This window comes from Ammodytes marinus (assembly GCF_949987685.1).
Source record: "Ammodytes marinus genome assembly, chromosome: 20".
Taxonomy (NCBI): domain Eukaryota; kingdom Metazoa; phylum Chordata; class Actinopteri; order Uranoscopiformes; family Ammodytidae; genus Ammodytes; species Ammodytes marinus.
Window position 1 is genome coordinate 23961257 of NC_137224.1, and position 23546 is coordinate 23984802.

The 23546-nt window shown below is 42.2% G+C and overlaps 1 protein-coding gene across 1 annotated transcript; it reads left to right on the forward strand.

The window, feature by feature from the left end:
- Window positions 1-3492: 3492 nt before the first annotated feature.
- On the forward strand, window positions 3493-6427 carry cyp26a1 (cytochrome P450, family 26, subfamily A, polypeptide 1; the record flags this gene model as incomplete). The annotated part of the gene is made up of 7 exons (XM_080048905.1): window positions 3493-3681; window positions 3950-4174; window positions 4644-4925; window positions 5146-5295; window positions 5409-5543; window positions 5826-5972; window positions 6089-6427. 7 exons carry the CDS (start codon window positions 3493-3495, stop codon window positions 6425-6427), a joined length of 1467 nt encoding a protein of 488 aa, XP_079905031.1.
- Between the last annotated feature and the right edge of the window lie 17119 nt (window positions 6428-23546).

A 23546-nucleotide genomic window follows, 5' to 3' on the forward strand; every position in this document is an offset into this window, starting at 1 on the left:
TCTCTAACTCCCTATCAATTAAATTAAAAAAACTTTACTGGCATGACTATTATCGGAAACAGTGTTGCCCAAAGCATAACATATATTACAAATAATAAATGTCCAATCACCCCCCCCCCCCCCCCCCCCCCACCCCTCGTATATACATATATACAGGCGTATATTTAGGAGTGTTCCAATAGGTGGGGTAGTTTTGTTTTTGATGTTTTATAACTGAGTAGACTTTGGTTGATCTGTTCTCAGGCTGGCCTGTGGTCTGAGTGAGGTGCTTTATATCTTGGCTTTGCAGGGCTTTGATTCATTGCTGAGCCCAATTAGTTTGGAGTTATATTTGTCTTTTGATTGCATAAAGAGCCCTGCGTGCTTTCTCTCTCAGGCATATGGCTGCTGGATTGAAAACATCCAGTGGAACTTATTTCCATGCCTTAATAATTATATACGTAACTAAACAGTTTTCTATTTCATGTGTTCCTATTGTGAAGTGATATCCGTTTCCCTCTCTTTCTCGCTCTCTCCCTCCCTCTCTCACTCTCTCTCACTCTCTATCTTTCTCTCTGTCTCTCTCCCTCTCCCTCTCCCTCTGTTTGATGGCCAGTGAACTTGGTTGTGCGCACGAGAGTTCACCGAGATGTCAGGGTCACAAGCAGGTCAGAGGGAGGAGAGATACAAACACACTCTGTGTGTGTTTGCCTGTGTGTGTGTGTGTGTGTGCGTGTGTGCGTGCGTGTGTGTGTGTGTGCGTGCGTGCGTGTGCGTGCGTGTGTATGTGTGCCTGTGTGTGTGTTTTATCGAACTGCGAGGTTTGGCTCGTTCAGTCAGTAACAACAGTGAACACATTAACGGATGTCTAAGTGACTTTATCATCAGTGTTTTTATTGTATGTATTCTAGTGCTCCCCACTCAACCACCTCCTATGAATCTTATTTTTTTTCTACTTTTACTTTTACTTGAGTAAACGATATTAGAATTCGTTCCACTACTGGTTTACTGATACTTAATCGTGTGTATATTATGCCCCGAAACAGACAAAAAGAATACATCACACGGTTAAATCATTCAAATACAAAAATATTGATAATACAATCTATAGACCAATAATCATTCTTTGGTCTTGAACTTCACTTCACCCACTCACCCCTCCTCCTCCCTGTTTTATCACACCTGAACAGCAGAATCCTATTTCACACATTCACATTGTGATGAGAAAAACTTAGCAGCTACAGCATGGGCAGCTGGAAACCCATTCACCCTCAACATGCTTCCCCCTGTCTCAACAGTAAACAAGCATTTGTACATTGTTATTATAGCTGATGGTGTTTAGTGACGTATATAGGCTTACTGTTTTGGAATATACAGTAATGTCTTAAAACATGGCATGTTATCATTAGCCTTTAAGAGTGGTTAACGCTCTCCTGTCTTTCAGGCCCATAATGCCCCAGCCAGGAAAAATCTGGTAGTTTAAGAAATGACCATCACATTAGATACCCCGCTGGAATGAAAGCAGAGCCATGGCCAGGATTTTACAAATACTGAGCTCCTCACATATTACAAATACAATGTTCACACCAAAAGGAGTGTGTAGATGCAGGTAAAATATGGGTTTAACCTCTTAAGAGTTTCTCACTGCAAACAGACCCAGGTCTGATGGCCGGCAGACCATGTGATGTGTCACGTTTGACGTCATGACATTGGTGATGTCGTGAAAGAGTGTAGTAAACAGCAGAGAGCAGTATGGAAGCCAGGGAGACGCTGATCAATGTTACTTTATCATTTATTGTACTAGGTCTAAAATGAACTTCATTGCACAGAGCATTTGAGGAAGTGGGAGTCAGTCAGGCTAAGAGCTAGTAGCTCTTTCTTGACCTATAGCAGGTGAATTTAGACTTGACTTGTCTCATTTTTGGTGTTGGTGTTGGGAATATTCAAATTAGAATGGAGGCACCTCCCCCTAGATTAAGAAAAATAAATACAGTACAGGTCCCCATTGTCCTCAGCAGATGATCATGATGGGAGATCAGACTGCATGTCCAGGTTTTGTGTGACTGTAAAAATGATAGTGGCCGTGCCTTCACACTGGGGTCAACCTCAGGGCGCCCTCTTTAAAAACACACACAGTCAGCCAGAGCACAGATATCCATCCATGTAATGTGTCCTTGTAAAAGCAGCAGCCAAGCTGTCTCCCTCTGACTGACCCAATGCTACTGCATAAACACACGCACACACACGTCCTGAAGTTATGGCAGGTCGTAAAGAACAAATGCAGTGTGAGGATGTGGGGAGAGGAGGCCTTCTCTGCTCTGTGTTTACACTGCATGAAGTGTAGCATGGGGATAACTTAGAGTGAATGTGTATGTGTGTGTGTGTGTGTGTGTGTGTGTGTGTGTGTCCCACGCCTGTCGCCTCTGACCCAAGTTTGAACCCACCGAGGGAGATATCATTTTTATGACACACACATCCGGAGAGAGAGATAGAGAGAGAGAGAGAGAGAGAGAGAGAGAGAGAGAGAGAGAGAGAGAGAGAGAGAGAGAGAGAGAGAGAGAGAGAGAGAGAGAGAGCAGGTTAAAGTCTTCTTCTAGATTAGGATGATGTTCAACCTGAAAGCAGATTGATAGTAGAGTGTGAGTCAAGCAGAGGACAGAGCTGTTTTCCAGTGAGGTGAGGTTCCTTAGTCAGCTCCCTGCTGCATAGTTACACTGATACATCATGGAGGCAAGGTTTAAAGAATTACACACACATTCTGACGTCTGTTGAATACAACATGTCACAAACACAAGGTGCATCAAAATCCAATTATAAAAAGTGGGATTGTTTGCAGGCATATCTTCCGAAAATAACTAAAACACACACGCGCGCGCACACACACACACACACACACACACACACACACACACACACACACACACACACACACACACACACACACACACACTCAGAAGTAGCCAAGGTGAGCTTTGAATGGCACCAGTAAGACCCGGAGAAAGGGATTAAGACATTCTTCAACCTTCCAGCCTCTTTTCCATTTTCTGAAGCACTTGAAAATGTGCTGCTTAAAAGCTTTTTGCTCTTGAATGCAGGCCGCCCTGCAGGCATGATTACTGATCCGACAAGCGAGGGTTTAAGCCAAGGTAATGAGTGTGTAAACTAGCTGCCTTATTGCTAACAAAAGGCGTCTTGGGACGAGCCTCCACCTTTTCTCAGTGAAATCCGCCGCGGATTGTCTGCGTGCAACGGGAGGTAGGGATTAAAGATGCGGCCCTTTGGAACAAATGGTGAGACAAGTCGGCCAGTACAGGCCGGAGGCGGGGCCGAACGACACCCACAATTAAAGATGAACTTTGAGTGAACTAAATGATCTGAGGGAGGAGAAGGTAACAGGCTTGCCCGCAGTCCTGGCAGCCTATAAAAGGCTGGAGGAGCAGCGCAGAGCTGACAGAACTTCACCTGAACTCCAACCAGAGGCTGCTTGCTTTGTCCCTGTTGCCCGCTGCAGACATGGCTCTCAGTACACTGCTGGCCACCCTCCTGTGCACCATCGTGCTGCCCGTGCTGCTCTTCCTGGTGGCGGTGAAGCTTTGGGAGGTTTACATGATCCGAGGCAGAGACCCGTCCTGCTCCAGCCCGCTGCCCCCCGGCTCCATGGGCTTACCCTTCATTGGAGAGACGCTGCAACTCATCCTCCAGGTAGACACAGCTGCTGACTGCTACTTTCACATGAAAACATAGGCTTACAGTTAGGATTCAATCATAAGACGGCTTAATTCAGTTTTCAAAATGTATAGGCATAGTTTATCTGTGGCTCTATCATTGTTGTCAAATTATTTAATGTCGGTTGCCTATATATTTTCTTAAATATATCATTCACTTTTTGCTTGGTGTGTATGGTGGGCTGCGAGTTGCTGTATTAGTGTTAGTTTATTCATCATTGCTTTGCGTTGGTGTGCGTGTGCAGAGGAGAAAGTTTCTGCGGATGAAGAGGGAGAAGTACGGTTACATCTACCGGACGCACCTCTTCGGTAACCCCACGGTGCGCGTGACCGGAGCGGAGAACGTTCGGAGCATTCTGCTGGGGGAGCACCGGCTCGTGTCTGTGCAGTGGCCCGCTTCTGTGCGCACCATCCTGGGTTCGGACACACTCTCCAACGTCCACGGATCCCAACACAAGAACAAGAAAAAGGTAAATTTCATTATGTATCTATTAAATCGTCCTTGCTTTAGTTTAAATGGATGAGAAGCCTCGTGGCATACGTTTGAGTTGCTCAGTGGCCTACAGTTCAAAACGTTTAACTTTTCAAATAACCTGTTATGCATGATGTCCATTCTAAACGGAGCTGCCCGAGCTGATATATTTATATGTTCAATGAGGTGAACATATTGAATCATTATTTCCTTCTCTTGCAACCGTGATGTTGCTTGCTTCATAAAGTGGAACTTAAATCTTTGTTTTTGAATTACTTAAATACACATTCTTATCATTACTGTGTCTGGCTATTAATCAAACTGATTAAGTAGCCATAATAGTTTGTGATATGGGTTCCTAAAAAAAAGTGACAAATTCTGTATGTGCTGTTTTCTAGAAGATTTGTTTTTAAAGTGTGTTTGGGTTGTAAAATAACACGTAGACCCTGGTTGTGCTTGTCCATCAGGCCATCATGCGAGCGTTCTCCAGGGAGGCTCTGGAGCAGTACATCCCAGTCATCCAGGAGGAGGTGCGCTGTGCGGTGGAGGAGTGGCTGCAGAAGGACTCCTGTGTGCTGGTCTACCCCGAGATGAAGCGCCTCATGTTCCGCATCTCCATGAGGATCCTCCTGGGCTTTGAGCCGGAGCAGATCAAGACCCACGAGCAGGAGCTGGTGGAAGCCTTTGAGGAGATGACCAAGAACCTCTTCTCCCTGCCCATAGACGTGCCCTTCAGTGGACTCTACAGGGTAAGAGAGAGACTTTTTTTGAATGAAAGGCATTACATGAGGCAAGCGGTAAAGTGAAATAGTTGATGAATTAATCCGTCTGTGTGTACAAACAGTATACAGTATCTTTGAATACAGGGGTCATCATCTTAGTCTGCTGTTCTCCTTTTGCCTTTTATTGTTGGTTCCCTCCTTATCTCCATCTCCCTTCCATTCACCATCCATCATTCTGTTTCTCCAGGGTCTGAAGGCCAGGAACCTCATCCATTCTAAGATCGAGGAGAACATCAGGAAGAAGGTCCAGGACTCAGACAAGGTGCACCAACACAGGGATGCTCTGCAGCAGCTGATAGACAGCAGCAGGGACAATGGAGAAGCCTTCAGCATGCAGGTACATTCACTCTCCCACACCGCACACAAACCAAACATCTCAACGGTCTAATACCTTTCTTTAGAAGTGGTTGCTTTGGTCAGGGTCTTAACCAAACATGACTCTTTTTTCAGGCCCTTAAGGAGTCTGCTACAGAACTGTTGTTTGGAGGCCATGAGACCACGGCCAGCACAGCCACCTCTCTGCTCATGTTCCTGGGGCTCAATCCACAAGTTGTGGATAAACTGAGGAAGGAACTGATGGACAAGGTAAACACACAGTACAAGTTTTCATTTTGTAAATTCAAGTTCCAGTACCTTTTTTTTGTAAATAGAGGCTGCAATGTTTTAGTGTTTACACTAACAGGTGTGGTATAATTTCAAATAAATCTCTCAATCATGTGAAAATTTCATTTATTCAAATTGCAATGAACAATCCGTATAAAAAGGCCATTCTTGGCCTTGCAAAAAAAAGGCCCTTATTCAGACTCTACTTTTAGCTTTTTGTGGGCTTTCAACCACATCTCAAGGACTTTGTGTATCTGACTTCAGCAGGAGCAGGGGCTGGACCTCCAGAATCCCACCATCCAGACCCTGGAACAGCTGAAATACACAGGCTGTGTCATCAAAGAGACTCTAAGGATCAACCCTCCTGTTCCTGGAGGCTTCAGAGTGGCCCTCAAGACTTTTGAACTCAATGTAAGTTAACAAATGAATAAAGAACTAAACACATCTCTATGCAGGAGATTTGCAGATTCACAACTTCAAGTATCAAACTGTCTTCTTAATTATCATTTCACCCCTTCACTCTTCAGGGTTACCAAATCCCCAAAGGCTGGAACGTAATTTACAGCATCTGTGACACCCATGACGTGGCAGAGATCTTCCCCAACAAGGAGTGCTTCCAGCCAGAGCGCTTCCTGAGCCCGCCCTCCAGTGACTCCTCCAGGTTCCAGTACATCCCGTTTGGAGGGGGCTCCAGGATGTGTGTGGGGAAGGAGTTCGCTAAGGTCCTGCTGAAGATCTTCCTGATAGAAGTGGTCACAAAGTGTCACTGGACTCTTTTGAATGGGCCACCCACCATGAAAACAGGACCTACTGTTTACCCTGTGGACAATCTGCCAACCAAGTTTTCCAGCTATGCACAAAATTAAACTGAAGAGGGGTAGTGTGTCCTAAAAGCAGTTTAGAGTGAAATGTGTGGCTCCCAAAAGTTTCACCATGTGTGTTTTAAACCATGTCCACAGGGAAGCTATTGGAGCGGATATATGATCGTAGTTTTGGACCTGTGTCAATGTTGATATTTTTAGCATGACATAAACTTTACATATTGTAGATGGCTTAAGAACAGTTTCTACATTTTATAATATAATGTAAAACATTGGATTTGTGTGTATATATTTATATATATATCTTTATTTTTCTTTTGTGAAGAAAACGAACAAGAGGCACTATACACAGACAGGAACACTTTAATCAGCTCAGAGGTGTATGTATAGAATTATGTAAATATATAATGTACAGTCTGTTTATATAACTTTTGTATCGTACCCCAACCTATTTAAGTGATGTATTGTATGGACTTTTTATTTAATAAAATGGTTTTGAGAACAGTCAATGTATTTGTCATTTTATTTAAATGAAAGGGTCAAACTGTAAAGTATAAAGGGAATATGTCTGAGAACTGTTTGAGAAACACACTAATAAGCCATTTATATAAAAGTGAGTGGAAATGATCAAGATTGATCTAATGAGAAATGGAGTCAGCCCTGAATCCACACAAGTGCATATCGTTAGCCTCATAGCATAATTGCCTAAATCATATTTGCTCTACTCTACTTTTACTCTATTCTACATCTACTTTACCCTACTCTATAACCCTTACAATATGACTTAAACAATTATGCTATTAGGCTAACCAAAAGTAGATGTAGGGTAGAATAGAGTAAAAGTAAAGTAAATATGATTTAGGCAATTATGCTATGAGGCTGACAAAATGTAATGTTTGCAATCAAATGCACGGTTGCCTTGGAACCATTCTCAGCATCACAGATAAATCAAAAGGGGTGCAACTGAAAGAATGAGTTCACGTACACAATGTGTTACAAGCACGTTAAGAGGGCTGAGAATATTGATCAGAGAAATGATTGAACAAACAGATAATCATCAGAAAATGATCAAACATCCAGATAGCCATTTGTGTTGTGTAGTCCACAGCTCTCTATGGATTACTTGAAAAACATGCGGTGAAGTTTGACATTGACAGTTCATGTATTTACTTTGTACACACACAAAGTGGGTGGTCTTCAAACACACATTCCTTACACAATCAATACGTCGTGAAGAGAAAATGAAAAAATAGGAGAGAGAAATGTGGAAAGCATAGACAGAGGGAAAGCAACGGGCTGATGACCCTGGCAGATGAGTGTTCCACAGGGTGAAACAGAGTTCATAGTGATCAGTTCAATTTCAAGCCACTGAACCAGTAAAGACCTGGGCTTGGAACAGTGGAACTATGCCAGTAGCATGGATAGCCGTTTACTGCACCATAACAGATAAGATTAGCTTCATACATAAATAATGGGCAAACAGTTCATGGATTACTGTAACAGCTTTATGTTGCAGTGTTCAGTCAAACAACATAGCTTTAGGCAGAAGCTGTTTTGAGTGTCTCATCCTACTGTTTCACTCATCTACCAAGAATTAAAATGAATGTTGAAAGTTCAAAAAGTGGTTGCTTCAAACTATTAATAAAAATAAAATAAAGAAAGGCTAATTTCACCCCAGTTTAGCTGAGGGGAAAAGGGTTTATATACTGGTAGACAATCTGGTTAAAGCATACTGAAACAATTACTACCAAACCTCAATGTGACAAGAGGCCTTAAGGAATCATAACATGGTCACTTCCCCCAGCTTTTGTTACAACTCATACATGTTCAACATATGATACTGTTCATTTGTTAACTTTAGAGATATTATTTTGTGTATCTTAATTTCCCCTTGCTTCCACTCTTTATGCTAAGTCATGCTGGGGACATCTTGGTTACTATCCCATCTCATTTAATTGGTTAGAGAAGCCTTTTTGCATTTAAAATCATAAACACCATATTTTCTTTACCTGCTGTAAACCGCCATGTTATTGGAACAATAATTGCATAACAAGTACCTAAACCTTCTACAATGAACTTTTAAATGTTAATTAAACAGTCAAATTTTTCCTCTGATGATCAAAAATGACCTGGAACAGCAAACCAAACCATCAGTGAAAATAATCCTATTTTTATATTAATGCAATATAATATTAAATCTTAGTAGGGGAGAGTGGCCTGAGTTGTGCCGGTGGGGAAGTTGTGCCACCCCTTGTTTCTAGAAAACCGTGGAAGAAATTGGAAATGTGACCACATATTTAAGAAGAGCCATCCATTTGACTCATCCTGTAAAGAAGGGAGAAACATGGAATAAGATATAAGCACATTTAAGCTAAAAAAAAAACTGTGTTTTGCCTTTCAAAGTAAAATTTCCATGATCAATGTTTTTTTGATTATTGTGTCTGAACAATTATAGACAAGTTTGAAAACATTTGACACAGGTTTTAGTGCTTTAGTATGCTACACTTTGAGTCTATACAGTTAGCACGATGTCAACCCTAAACTGCTGCATCATGCTAATTATCCAAAATTCTGGGGTTGGGGTGATTTGTGCCAAAGGGCCTAGGTGAGTTATAAGTAAGTAAGTAAGTTAAATGTATTTATAAAAGCACATTTATGACAGTTTGCACTGTCCAAAGTGCTGTACATAGTTCATTCAGTAGGTAAACAATAAAAGTAAAATAACGATAACAAAAATAAAAGACATAATATAATCCACATACATCCACAAATATAAACAAAGATAGTAGTGCAGAGGTAAGATAGTTAATGCGGAGGAAAAACCAGGGTGTACAGATGGGTTTTCAGCCTTGATTTAAAGGCAGAAATAGAGGGGGAATCACATTTGTCAGGTGGCAGTTGGTTCCACAAGCATGGAGCAAATAGTAGTAATAGTGCAAAGTAAATTTCTGAGAGTTGTGCCAGTGGCATGGCTATATACGCTGGTCATCAAAAAGAAAGTGATCGTCTACTGACATCTCCATTCCACTTAACGACACCACTGATGAGAGTTCAGATGGCCAGGAAGATGATGATGGTGACTTTGTCATTTGGCGCTTTTCCACCGCATGGTATCAGCTCAACTCGACTCGACTCAACTCGCATTTTTGGCGTTTCCACCGCAATTTCATGGTACCTGGTACCTGGTAGCGGCTGCTTTTTTGGTATCGCCTCGCTCTAGGTTCCAAGCGAGCTGAGCCGATGCTAAAAGGTGACGTCGGCAGATGGCCGGCCACTGATTGGCCAGAGACTATTGTCTGGCCAATCAGTGGCCGGCCGTCTGCCGACGCTTCTGATTGGCCAGAGACTACCGGCTTCATTCTGTTGTTTATTCTCCCCAACTCTACGGGACTTTTGAGTGTATTTACGCAGCGTGCAGCCTTCTCTGGCTCTCTTTCATTTGATTTGCATCACAGATCTGATTTTTTTTTCCATATATTCGCTAAGCTCACCCAGTGTTGGTTGTTGGGGAAGTTACTTTTAACATACGAGAGGAGACATGTAGGGCAGCTAGCAGCTAGGCTAAATAGATAGTAGCCAGCTGGGACAGACATGATAGCGAGCGATTACATTACAAGCCTCGGACTGAACTGATTACCTCAATAAAATATTCAGGCTGAGACATGGCTTGCATTTGAAAACACGTATCCTGAAACAAGCACTAAACAGTCAACTTTATCATGCCCGTGTTTACGTGCATAGGGATGTACGTGACGCATCCCTACAGCTGACTGTGTGGCTGAGTCACACATCGGGACAACAACCATCCCTTGTAATGGCCCGTAGCAATATTCTTCTACTTCTTTTAGCAAACAGATACAAGGGGGGTATTTCTTAAACATTTTTCATTCGTGGTTTTGGCGGTTGGTTCAGTTAATAGTGCAACAACTGCTCGTAATTTCTGCTTTGCTACTTTGCTCCGGAGTAGGCTTTCAGCCCCTTACGACAACCCCGCCCACGTTCAGGAGGTACTATTTGCGGTGGAAAACGACCCGTGCTGCTACCAAACCAAGTTGAACCGAGTCGAGTCGAGTCGAGCTACATGTGCGGTGGAAAAGCGCCAATTGTGAGCTTTGTAGGTAAAACCACCTAGATCTGCTAGGCCTTGTTTAAGAAAATTGACCTTCAATCTTTGTAAAATATTTACTTTAAATACTCCTTAAATAAGTGATTGTCTTATGGATTTGTCTTGCATTACAGTTTATGAGATACATATCACTGGCACAATTTACGCCATGGTATTCTCTCTTGTGGCACAACTTACACCACACTGGGGGCAAGTTGTGCCACAAGACAATTCTTTTCCCGAAAACTATATTTCTTAAACAGTTTATTCCAGATCTAAAGTTTGTATTGCCAGGGATGCACAACACCCTGAAATATATGTACATATGAGAGTTGGAGACTTTACTGTCAAGGCCTCACTTTAAAATCACTTTCAGTAAAAAGTGGCAAATCTCAACCCCCCCCCCTCCCCCCTATCTAATATCTGTTTCACCATCCTCATACTATCATTATTGATCTGACAAATTCACATATAAATATGAATAATATAAAACCTACTGCTTTTGGAATCAACAGAAACTCAAAGTTCTTCATAGCTACTTTCAAGGATTACTTCACCCATACGGAACCGGCGTTCTATCATTATAAAATCGCTATTGTAAAAAACCCTTTCCTCAGTCTTCCCTTTGTCCAGCTGTCCTGTTAATCCTAACCCTACATTTTTACTAGTGTGATGTCACTAGTAAAATGTAGGGTTAGACAGTGAGACCATAAAACACTCTTTCTGCCTTCTCTCAGGCTAGGATGAACCAATTTCTAAAATGTTTGCACATTTATACTACATAGGATCTCAGAGTTCAATACACCTTCATATTTCCACCAGTAAAGTAGGTCTTCAAATTAGCAGCTATAGAGGAGATTGTTAGATACTGGTCTGTTCCATGTATAAGCAGATCACAGTAACCTGGTAACTGAAGTGCATGTCACAGTAAATATTGACAGTGAAAGTGTTTCCAGTCTATTCTGCAGAGTCAAACATTTTGATGGCATGTATTTGTTCCACTAAAGGTCTTTGCTTTCTGCAGTGCAATGGTAGCTTTAAGGGCAGATGTGCCCGGGCCTCTTTCACAAGTTGTTTCTCTCTCTGGTGCCCTTCTGATTTACAACAAGCCTCCCTCCCTCCACCTCAACTTCATAGCATTGTGCTGTTGTCCCCGGTCCTTGTTTATTACTGTGCTCTACTTGGGATTATTGGATCCACAAATGCTGAACTGTTGCACTTATTGTAATTCACCGTTGATAACAGTTTCAGCTTAATGGCATGAATTGTAATAGTAAATTGCAGCTGACACCTTAATGTCGGGCCATCCTATCCCTGCCGGTCCAGCCCTCCAACCATGTGAATGAACTTTTCTGAACTTTGCCTCCTTCTCCTGGTTCTAAAGAGCGTCTGCTTCCCTCCATTGTTCCCCCTCGCCCAGCCTAGACACCACGCTGCACAGCCAAGGCCATTTTGGTCCAAATGTGTGACCATTGCAGTGAATTTACAGCAATGTTGAAAGAGGTTTGAATCCAGCTTGCTTTCAATTAGATCCTTGGGCCAGAACATGGTCAAAGGTAAATCATTAGAATAGCTACAGAACTAGTGTTATGGAAGGCAGCACTTTGCCACCAACCGTCCATTATACACCATCACACAACCACAGAAATGAAAGGAGAGGTGAAAAGGTATACAAACTCTAGCCTGCTTTTAAGGTTGGGTCTGTATTCGGTTGCAAGACTAATGTCCCTGTTAAGACCAGGACACACCGGCCCGATAATCGGCCACGGGACATGGTCAGAGAGTCTGGAGGGGGCCGGGACACAAATCTGTGTTCGGTGACGTCGGCCGTCGTAGATGTCGTCAGGCTTCTTTTCGGCGTCGGGCAGTCTTTCAGTCGGAGCAATTTGATTGGTGGAGGGCTAGCGAATCAGTGAAGTCCGGAAGTGAGGCGGGTAGCACAAACAGCTAACAACAGCTAGCCATTGTTTTAATGTGTTTGTTTGTTTCGTTCAGCGAGTACTCACATGCATCAACCCTTGTTGACTGCTCGACACCATGCTCGACACTCTCTGCTAAAAATGGTGCTCTTTATGGTCCATAAATATAAATACGTATTTCTATCTATGTTTATGGTCTAGAGAGCTGTCCCATCATTTCCGGCTTCCGTATTTTTTTGGGCCACAATACAGATTAGCGCCGACTGCTGTTATGGAGACATTACGTCCCGCGCAAGCGCAGAGCGTATCTATATTATTTTCTTTCTTTTTTAATCTTCTAACTGCAATGCTTTCCGACACATGCCTCTTCATGAAAGAGCCAATACTGATGGATGGAAAGAATACAACATAGCTTCAGAGCCAGCTGTGCTATGCTGCAGATAAAGAAAACCTCTTCGTGAGGACTACACGTCTTAACATAAAACACATGTGGTGATGCCATCTACTGGTGAAATCAACATGGAACTAGAGGTCAAATCCTACCCCAGTTACAAAGAAAAGTCCTTGTAACAGTATAAACTCTGATCAGGATAAAAAAAACTGTGGCCATCATACAAATGGCCAACAGAAAAGAAATGTATCTTTTCAAATACTATAAGAGCCAGTTCTTAATGCTATCATGTGTTCTTGATCAGGCACAGTGAAGATGCACTGACTTCAATGGGCAGTCATTTGGTCTAATGGCCAAGGTCATTGATAGTCAATTGGTTGAAGAAGTAAATGTAAGTCAATAGGAGCGTTAATTCCCCAACCTGCGTTTGCACTTGGTCTGCTGGCCCATCAGCCCCTGCTGTTAAGCCCAATAAAGGATGCTAATGGAGTCATTAGCATGGCTGTTGGTAGCTCACTGTAATTATTCACAATCAGAGAGACTGTTGACAAATTCAGCAGGTCACATGGAGTTCAGCACCATGGGAAGAGAGGTGCTTATCACATCAACATTCTTTATAGTCGAGGTGAATCTGTTTTTAAATGTTAAAGTGGATAATTTATCATGACTGTAGACCATCAACTTACTGAAGAGAAATACATTTTATTGGGGGAGAGTTAGACGATAACCAAATGCATCAGTGAATAACCGAACTGTGGATTACCGAGCTGTGTTTGTTTTGATACGGATATCAATGCTCTGACAACAGAGTGCAGATGTGTTGCCCCATTTACTGTGATCATCGGAGACAGATTATTTTCATGCGCCAAATTGCACCAGAAGGGCTATCCACTACAAAGTGTCACCACCAACTACTGGCCTGGCATGTGTACTACAGCTATTAAGGGATTTCTGCGGATTGGTGTGCATGTGGAGCGTATACAAATCACTGAGGTCTAAACGCTTAAAGTTTTTAAAAACCTTAAGGCACTACATTCCTGTTTGAGCGAGACTACATTCTACAAATCAATGTGCTATTAGAGGGCACAGTCCATTCTTTGTGAAATGGCCCTTAGTTTTTATTGGCTTTCCCCTGAAAATCTTTTTCTGGTTAGAATAGGTTTATATTTTGTTTAAATGTTGCCACAGCTTCATGACACCATGTTGAACTCCCCATAATGAGCTGAGTGCCCCTGTCGATGGTTTGGACATTGTATTAAATGAAGCGGTTCTGGAGAACGCTTGTTGTCAAAATCCCTTTTGGTGAAAATCACTGAATATCTCCTCACAATCCACTACCTGTATGTCCTGTGTGTGCTCTGAAAAAAACAAAAAACATTTGGTGTCAATACACATCCTAGGCCCTGTAACCAGCCATGTTGCTAGCTATGGTCCGGCCACTTTGTTTTCATACTCTTTGTGAACATACCCATTTACAGGGCCTAGGCTGTGACTCCAGATTCCCTGACCTTTAAATGCAATGCTTTTAAACAGCTAACGCTTATGTTCTTGTAAATCTTTGTGTGTCACATTTGCCATAAATGCACCAACCGTACATGGAACATTTTCAAACTGTTAGTTTCAAAATTATCATTTTGAAAAGTTAATGATAGGAAGTAGCGCTCTTCTCACAGATATACAGTGTAACTGGCACTAGAATTGATGTAATTTAGGCAACCATTAGCTAGCAATAAATCTAAGTACACTTTCTAAGAAATCCACAGGTCAGGTTTCAACAAAGATATGAGAACTGTAAAGCCAGATAGAAAGGGTTTGTTTTTCTGATCGTAAACAGCAGAACACTGTTTCTTTGTAGAAGTCTCTTTATCTAAATCTCACCATCATATTGGAAAGTATTTAAGATAACATTTTAGTAGCACAGGAGGCTTGAAGCAGTGGTGTACCATGCGTTTATTTCAACAATGATGACACACAGAGCCACCCTCTGCGCTCAGGTGTATGAATTAGCCTTCACCTCGCCCCTCCTTGATCTTCAAACTGGTGTTTAGAAACTCCAAATACTCTTTCTATCTGAACACCCTGAATATCTATCAGTCCATGTATCACCTGACATGCGAGCAGTGGGGTTGTAAAAATAGGTGCTTCTTGTGTTATTAAATGTTCAAAGTCTTTATTTTTCACATGCACAACAATTAAAGTGAAGCAATTGATGGCAATGAAATGCTTAGTTATCAGGCTTTCTCCAACACTGCTCTACAATATGTATAAAAAGACATCCACAGATATAAAAAGTCCAGTAGTAGTAGCAAGTAGTATGTAAAAAGATTGAATTACCCCACTAGATGTAAGTACTCATTGAATAATAGACAAAAGTTCAGAAAATTCTGCAATAAAAGGAGTGTACCTGGAAGGTCCATAAACAAGAATACAAATCAATGTAACAGGTCCTGTAACAAGAGAGAGTATATAATAAGAGGACCTTTGAATAATTCTTGTATAAAGGCAGTGGAGCCAGATAGAGTCGACCATGCATGAGTTACCCAAAAAAGTTAAAATTTTTAGCAGAATAATTTATAACAAAGTGACCTTACATAGATTTGAGAGCAGATAGCCCTCTTAAGTGGCATTAGCTCTTCTGGGGTGATAGGGCCTGTTGGTATGATTGTAGGAACTGGAGATGACCAATGCCAATGGGAGTGCTGTGCGGGTCTGAGAAGAGGGGATATCAAATCAAGTATGTTGCAACTGGACCGGTTGGTTTATGTTGTAGAAGGTGTTCTTTAAGCGGACCTATGATACTTTTTGACTTTTATGACCTATAAACATTGTTATGATGATTTATAGTCATGTTTAACCATACTAGATTATCAAATAATGACGTACATGCATTTCGACTTATTCCCTGCTTACCGTCTGGGGTGTCTGTGCAGAGCACTAGACACTATTCTAGCCAGTCGAGAAGTCACGTGTTCAAAGCGGCTTGACGCTTTGTAACATCGTGACGTCGCATGTAACTTGGTGTCGTCACCACGCGGATGTTTCCATGTATGGTAATGCTGCCACTTTCCTACTCGCGTCTGCCACGCGCCCTTATAGGTCCATGCTCGCACCTCCCGCCACTGAAAGTGTTCCGGAAGGAAGGTAACCAATCACAACGAAGTTGGGTTTTCAGGAAGAGAGGGGAGGGGCCGGAAATGTCAAAAGCAAAGTGTTTACAGGGCATGCTGGATCGCCAAAATAAGAGAAAGAGCTTCCCGAAAATCTACATAGTTTTTTGTGATGTGATTCGTGTCAGGTTGCTCTATAGCAGTGTAAAACAAGAAATTAAGACCAGAAAAGTAGTATAATAGGTTCTCAAGAAATTGTATAACCTATTGTAAATAGCAATGTCAGGAACTTGATTGGCTGGTAAGAGGGTTCAGGCTCCACTGGAATATCCAATTCCATGGACGACAGTCACATTGGCCACACATGCATGGTAAACTGCTCATTTGAATTTGTATCAGATAATTATAGCTATATTCATCCAGGAGTGAAAAGCATTATAAAGGGCACCAGTGTGCAGAAAATTGTAATTCATCTATATTGCAATTGTTCCAAACCCTGGTTAAGATTACAATAGTTTATTATCTGGCAATAAAAACACACAGTGAAGCATTTTCAACTATATTAAGTTGCTCGCGTGCGGACTCACTTGCGCTCGCTGTCACTGCGCATGTCTTGTAGGGCCCCTTGACGGGGAAGAAAACATTCAGAATTCTATCCGCTCTGCACCAATGAGCTAGCCTGGCATTCCCAGACCTGCCACTAGGCGCTGGCAAATTAAATTTGCTGCGCGTGTTGGTCTGGACACGCTCCGTTGAAGCTTTATCAAGAAAGCCAGAAATCTGGCTATGGTGCGCCAGAGCCCTTTATATGGTACTCTGGGGAGGACGTAACCGGATGACGACAGTGACGTGCATGCGACGTCGAAGCCGTGATAGTAAACATCAAAGATGGCTGCGGATATGTTGTGTGAGTTTGAGACTGCTTTGGCCTCGACCCTTAACGATTTGGAAGACGGCACTCAAATCTTTCATTAGCAAGTAAGTGGAATGTTCTATTTTGCCGACCAACAACGGCAAACGTTTAATTTAACAGTTTAACAGCTGTTCGCTAAACGAAAGGGGCTTACGTCGCCTTGTGCATCGCTCTGATTGGTTGTAGTGCTATCCAACTGCGTGCAGTGGCATTTGAAATGCACGAGTAGGAGCCGCCCCTTGAGTTGGAAATTACTATTGATCGTGGCCAGACCCTCTATCGTTCAAGATATCAGGGTCTGGATTTCCAGGCTACCAATGAGCAACTTTCATAGGAATGAATGGGCGCCATGTTTTAATTCAAAATGCTCCTTTTAAAAGGTCCACGCTCGCATTGCTGAAAAGCTCCCTCGCAGTTTATGTGCACTCACGGTGAAGCTTTTCCACTCGCTGATGCATTTTTCTGCGCGTGAAACTTATGCAAGAAATCTCACGCCATGGAAATAAACTTTATCTATTTAATAATAATTCACATATCACAATCATTTCATGAGAAGAGGTCAACTATATTTTATTCCAACTTCATGGGCGATCGTGTAGTATTAAAATGCCCCTGGAGCATTTGACCAAATAACATTCTACAGAATTTGAAGATTTTTCAGTTAGCCTAGTTACTTTCCAACTGTGAGCCCACCATAAACCACATTATACGTTTTCACACTTTTAAAATATGTGAACCAAATTATATCAGGCTACAAACAACACATGGTTTTGTTTGCATTTCTTGTGGCAAACACTATACTTTGCTTTTATTTCGGTATTGTTTTTTATACAGTATATACAGCAGTTGTGTCAATTATCTAAGTATTCCATTGGCACTGGCATGGTTTGTAGTGAGTAAGCTTTGAGACATTTACACCACATTGTGCTGGGAGCTCAGTGGAACAGGACAAGTTCTCTTGTTCTCAGATGGGGAAATCCTATATCTATGTCACTGCTGTCAAAGTCCACAGGGATTACAGTGTGCTGCTTTTCCTGGATGTCTATTGCCCTCAAACGTACTTTACCAAGTTCAAAAGTTCAGCACAGCTCTGAACTCAGCAAGGGACTCTTTTCTTCTGAGATAGTTATTTCTCCGAATGACAGCTATACTCAGTAGAGTTCAGGGAATACTTAGAATACCAGGGGAGTTACAATTTAAAGCCAAGGTTAGGGTGGACACTAACGACTTAGGCAAGAGGTCATCCAGGAGGCAGCGATAACGCAGGCACACACAGTAGTTCCTCCAGTGCCTATTTCTGCTGAATGAATACTCAGTGTAAAAATCACAATGAACTTATTTTTGGCAGCACACTTTTTTACAACAGCAACGACATCCTTTATTTTAGAACACTTTGACACTTTATTTGACAGATGAAGAGTTGAGAGTGCAGAGTGGGAATGGAGGAAAGAGGGGGAGGACATGCAATCTGCGACCATGCAACCTGCGACAAGGACTGAATTTATATGGTATGGGCTCACCCACCATGCCATGGGAGCGCCCTGCCTGTGCCCCAAAATCCCTAACCCCTACCCCTAAAACCTGTCCTAGGCTTGATAAACTGGTACTTAAACAAAGGGGCCACCAAAGCTAGCAACATGCTTGTTTACAGAGCCTAGGCTGTGTATAAACACTACCAGAATAATTTCAGCTGAGGTTCAAAAGTACGGCACAACAACCAAATTACGAAATAATTGTGTGTGTGTGTGTGTGTGTGTGTGTGTGTGTGTGTGTGTGTGTGTGTGTGTGAGAGAGAGAGACACACACACACACAGAGACACAAACAGAGAGAGAGATGTAATAAACACCCAGGTAGTTGTATCTTTATGAGATACTTGTATTAATCATATTAATACACAGTGATCCCTTAATTGAGTCTTTAAACAGTCACTAATACATGTTTTGATCAGTCAGAAACTTCCTCACGTACAGAATGATTAAACACTGAATGAGCCCTTTAGTGATTAACTAACTGTCATTGGGGAGAACGGGGTAATGGGAGACACTTTTTACATTTGTTCCCCTCTAAGCGAGCTAAAATGATTTATCAGTCAAATTTACACATTTCCCATTAATTCAGGATGTCTCCTAGAAATGGGCATTAGCAGAATGTATTCAAGACAAAGGGCAGTGAAAATATGATTGTTTAAAAAAAAATTGTCTTGTGTCTCACTTTACCCCAGCTGTGGGGTAAACTGATCCACTTACTTTTTCCTCTCTAAAACTAACATAACAACACATGTTGTTGTAAGGAATTTGCAACATTTATGTTATCATTTTAAAAGAAGTTAGTAAGTTTTGAGACAAGCAGAGAAGCCACACAGGCCAGAATAACCTTAGCCCACAAACTGCAACAACAACAGCTGTTGCAATCACAGCAGAAAGATAGAAACACTATTGCAACATCTTGCTACGAATAGACTATAATCTATTAGAAGCAGCTAGGTTCTAATATGTTACACACACACATACACACATGCACACTCTCACTCACACACTGGTAGACACATGCACACAGACACACACACCCAACTGCCTGATATAAGCCATAGAGACAGTGCGGAACGCGTCATAATCGGAGGCCACGCCCATCGTGGGGGAAAACAATACACAGCGCTCCATTCACTTTATATTGAATGACACCCGTATTCGGCAAACAAACTTAATAAAAACGTAATACGACATGCCTTTCACAAATACACGTTACTTTCTTTAAAGCCACAACTCTTGTCTGTCTATACGAGCTGTTTTGGTGAAAAAGTATTGAGTAATTTTCAATATCGAGACAAAACTCTTAACTAATGTATGCTGAATGCTAGGCTAATGTTAGCCTTCTGCTGTAGGCTAACCATAGGCTAACCCTCACGGACGGGAAAAAACACCTCAATATTGAAAATTACTCAATAATTTTTCACAAAAACAGCTCGTATGGACAGACAAGAGTCGTGGCTTTAAAGAAAGTAAAGTTTTTTTGTTAAATGGATGTTCGATTACGTTTTAATTAAGTTTGTTTGCAGAAGACATATCTCCTTCAATACAAAGTGAATGGAACGGTTTTCAACGGTTTCCCCCACGATGGGTCCGACCCGGTCCGACCGGACAAAAACACCTCAATATTGAAAACTACTCAATTATTTTTCACAAAAACAGCTCATATAGACAAACAAGAGTCGTGGCTTTCAAGAAAGTAACGTTTTTTTCTTAAATGGATGTTTGATTACATTTTAATTAAGTTTGTTTGCAGAAGACAGGTCTCCTTCAATACAAAGTGGATGGAGCGCTGTTCAATGTTTTCCCCCACGATGGGCGTGGCCTATTTCATGCACTGTCTCTATAGTGCTTTGCCACTAAGCGCGCTCACTCGCCCGAGAAAGATGGCTGCTGTTGGGGTTCCCCTTTTTCAGAGTTAAAAAATAGGCTAGGTATGTAAGATAGGATGAGATCTGAACAAGAGCCTAGCTCTTGTAATGTAGGTAACATCTGTGTGGAGAGAAGGAGCTATGTCTACTAGCTTGTAACCTTGATGTCAACCTTTAATAAAGTGAACCTGTTTGAGACCTGATCCTCTGCTCTCCGCGTTTCCCTTGCCTGCTGAGGTGTCTCCTTCCTAGTATCAAATGTCGTGGAATCAATGGCCCACTCGGCCACGGTAATATCTCATTATTCCACCTCATTGTAACAGTTACAATCCTGACAGCTAGCTTCAAAACCAAATATTCCAAAACTAATGTCGGACTAGTAACAGAATCATGGGGTTTGGTCAATTAAGCAAAACATTTTTCTAACTTGAAAGTAACTGATAAAATACAAGATATAATTCATATTCAATAATTAACATTCAAATGACAGATAGAACCAGTTAGATTAAAACAAAGTCTGGGGGTCAGAACACAGGACCCTTAGAGCCAGCTAGTGTCTGGGGGTCAGAGCAAAGAACAATCAGAACCAGCTAGAACAGCCTGGGACTCAGAACACAGGACTAGACCCAACTGTCATTTTCCATCTTTTCATCTTTGATTAATATTTTTTCTGCATTTGTTTTATTGGGATCATTCATTAAATAAAGACATATTACTTAGTCTATTGATGTTAAAGGTCACTCTCCTGTCCCCGACATACATACGTGCCAAACCATGCCCTTGCTGACACCCCTTCAACCATCAACCCCCACCTCCAGCCCACATTGTCTTTTGTCATATTCAAACTAGTCTCCTTGCTACCTCAAATATAATGGATTCATTCCAAAAGAGGGCACAGACACTGTCTCACTTTACCCCACAGCATTTGTCTCACTTTACCCCACTGCCACAATTTGAGAAAAAACAACCTCTCTCAGCAAATCAGCCTAATCTTCAGTTATCATCATCACATGGTTTCATATGTTGGTAGTTCATTAACATATATGATAGAAGTTTTTCTACCCAAATCAATTTGCTTTGGCACAACAATCGATTAAGTTGACAGCAAGAAAATGTACTTTTACATAAAAAAATTAATTTTTGTGAAAAAAAACATGCTTACATGTTGTAAGCATGAGGTCCTCTCTTTGATGGCCGAGTGGAAATGAGAGGGGCTTGAAAACATATATCTCACATGAACAAAAATGTGTTCCATTGCCTAGATACAGGGGGTGTCTCACATTACCCGATGCCTCACATTCCCCCGTTCTCCCCTATCCACAACAATTACAGCAAAAGTCATTGACAATTAAATTCTTATGCCTCAGGCTGCTCTCAACAATGCAAGATAGAAGAAAAAAACCAAGTGAAGATAGCAACATCCGAGACACAAATAAACACAAAAGTAATGCAAGGACAAGTGCAGATGACAAGTGTAGAGATAAGGTACAAATACTTCCTTATGTGGAGTAAAGCTTCTGCTAGATTCACTATTTACTAGCACTTTGAATTTGAATATCTTGTCTGCCTTATTGGAAGAGTAAGTTTCTCATAAGTTTTGGCGGTCAAGTGATGGCGGCGAGGTGAGCAGACATGTAAACGAGAGTTCTGCGCTGCTTTGTTTATCCTGCTTATAACCGGGCACTGACCGAAACTATTAACAAGTTTGCTGATTAGCTCCACACCACTGGTGAGTGGCTAGCCCCAGGTCACTGCTGCTGCGACTCCAATCGTTCAGAGATAAACAGAGGGTGATGGATGCCAGTCAAGACGGCGATCTAAAGCACAAAGGAGCCCGACTCTCATTCTACAGCGACTTCTCCTCGACGGTGATGGAGAAATGCAGGGCCTACAATGCGGTGAAGCAGCGGTTGCAAGATCTTGGGATATTGTGTGCAATGCTTTTCCCCGCTACTCTACAGGTTTGCCACAGTGGCTCCAAGAAGTGATTCATCACCCAGGAGCAGGTGCATGACTACATAGGCTCCCTGCCTGGACCATAACTTCCCGGAGCACGGATTATATGCGCAGGTTATCTCATCTGGGAAACTTTTTTCCACTACAGTTTAGGCTGTCTTGAGGCTGATGGGGGATCATCGTCAATTTCCCTGGTGGAAGTCACTGAGGTAGTCAAACAACTCCACAGTGGCAAAGCCCCAGGGGTTGATGAGATCCATCCAGAAATGCTGAAAGCAATGGGTGTTGACAGGCTGTCTTGGATAATACGTCTCGTCAACATTGCGTGGAAGTAGGGTACAGTGCCGAGGGAGTGGCAGACCGGGGTGGTGGTTTCTCTCTTCAAAAAGGAGGACCAGAGATTGTGTACCAACTACCGGGGTATGACACTTCTCAGCCTCTCTAGCAAAGTCTACTCCGAGGTGCAGGGAAGGAAGGTTCGGACGATAGTCAAAACTCGGATTGAAGAGGAACAATGCGGATTCCGTCCTGCCATGGAACAACATACCAGCTTTTCACTCTCGCAAGGATCCTAGAGGGGGCTTGGGAGTATGCTCATCCGGTCTACGTGTGTTTTCCATTGGCTGAAAAACACCCCCCAAGCATTAGGTTCTCACCACCATGTTTGACAGTGGGGATGGTGTTTTTAGGGTTGAAGGCTTGGCCTTTTTAATGCCAAATGAAGGATACGGGCGGCAGTGGCGAAGTGGGTAGGAAGATTGCCTCTGGAGTACAGGGTCGGAGGTTCGATTCCTCGCATACCCGCCACATGTCGAAGTGTCCCTGGGCAAGACACTGAACCCCAAATTGCTCCCGATGGTTCAGAAAGCGCCTTGCATGGCAGCTACTGCCATCGGTGTTTGAGTGTGTGTATGAAATGTAAAAATATGTAAAGCGCCTTGTGACCCTGGTCTGTGAAGGGCGCTATATAAATAAAGCTTACTTACTTACTTACTACTATACGTTATTGTGGCCAAGCAATTAAATTTTGCTTTATCTGACCATAAAACAGAAGACCAGGGGCCTGATTTATGGAGAGGGCGCACGCCAATTTCTACGCAAACATTGGGATTTATAAAAACCAAACTTGACGGGAAGATGTGCGGTCCTCCACGCAAACTCTGACCCATGCGTACGAACAGAAAGTGGAGAAAGAAGAAACGGCGACTCCGTCGGCACATGTATGAAGTGCGAGAATGAATGTGTTTGTGTAAAATGAATCCAGATAGGCCTATTATAAGCCATGTAGGCCTATCATATATTGGGAGTTCCTTTGCAAAACAGATGAAGCCATTTTTACAACTAATAAAAAAAATGCCTCCACGGATTTTTCCAT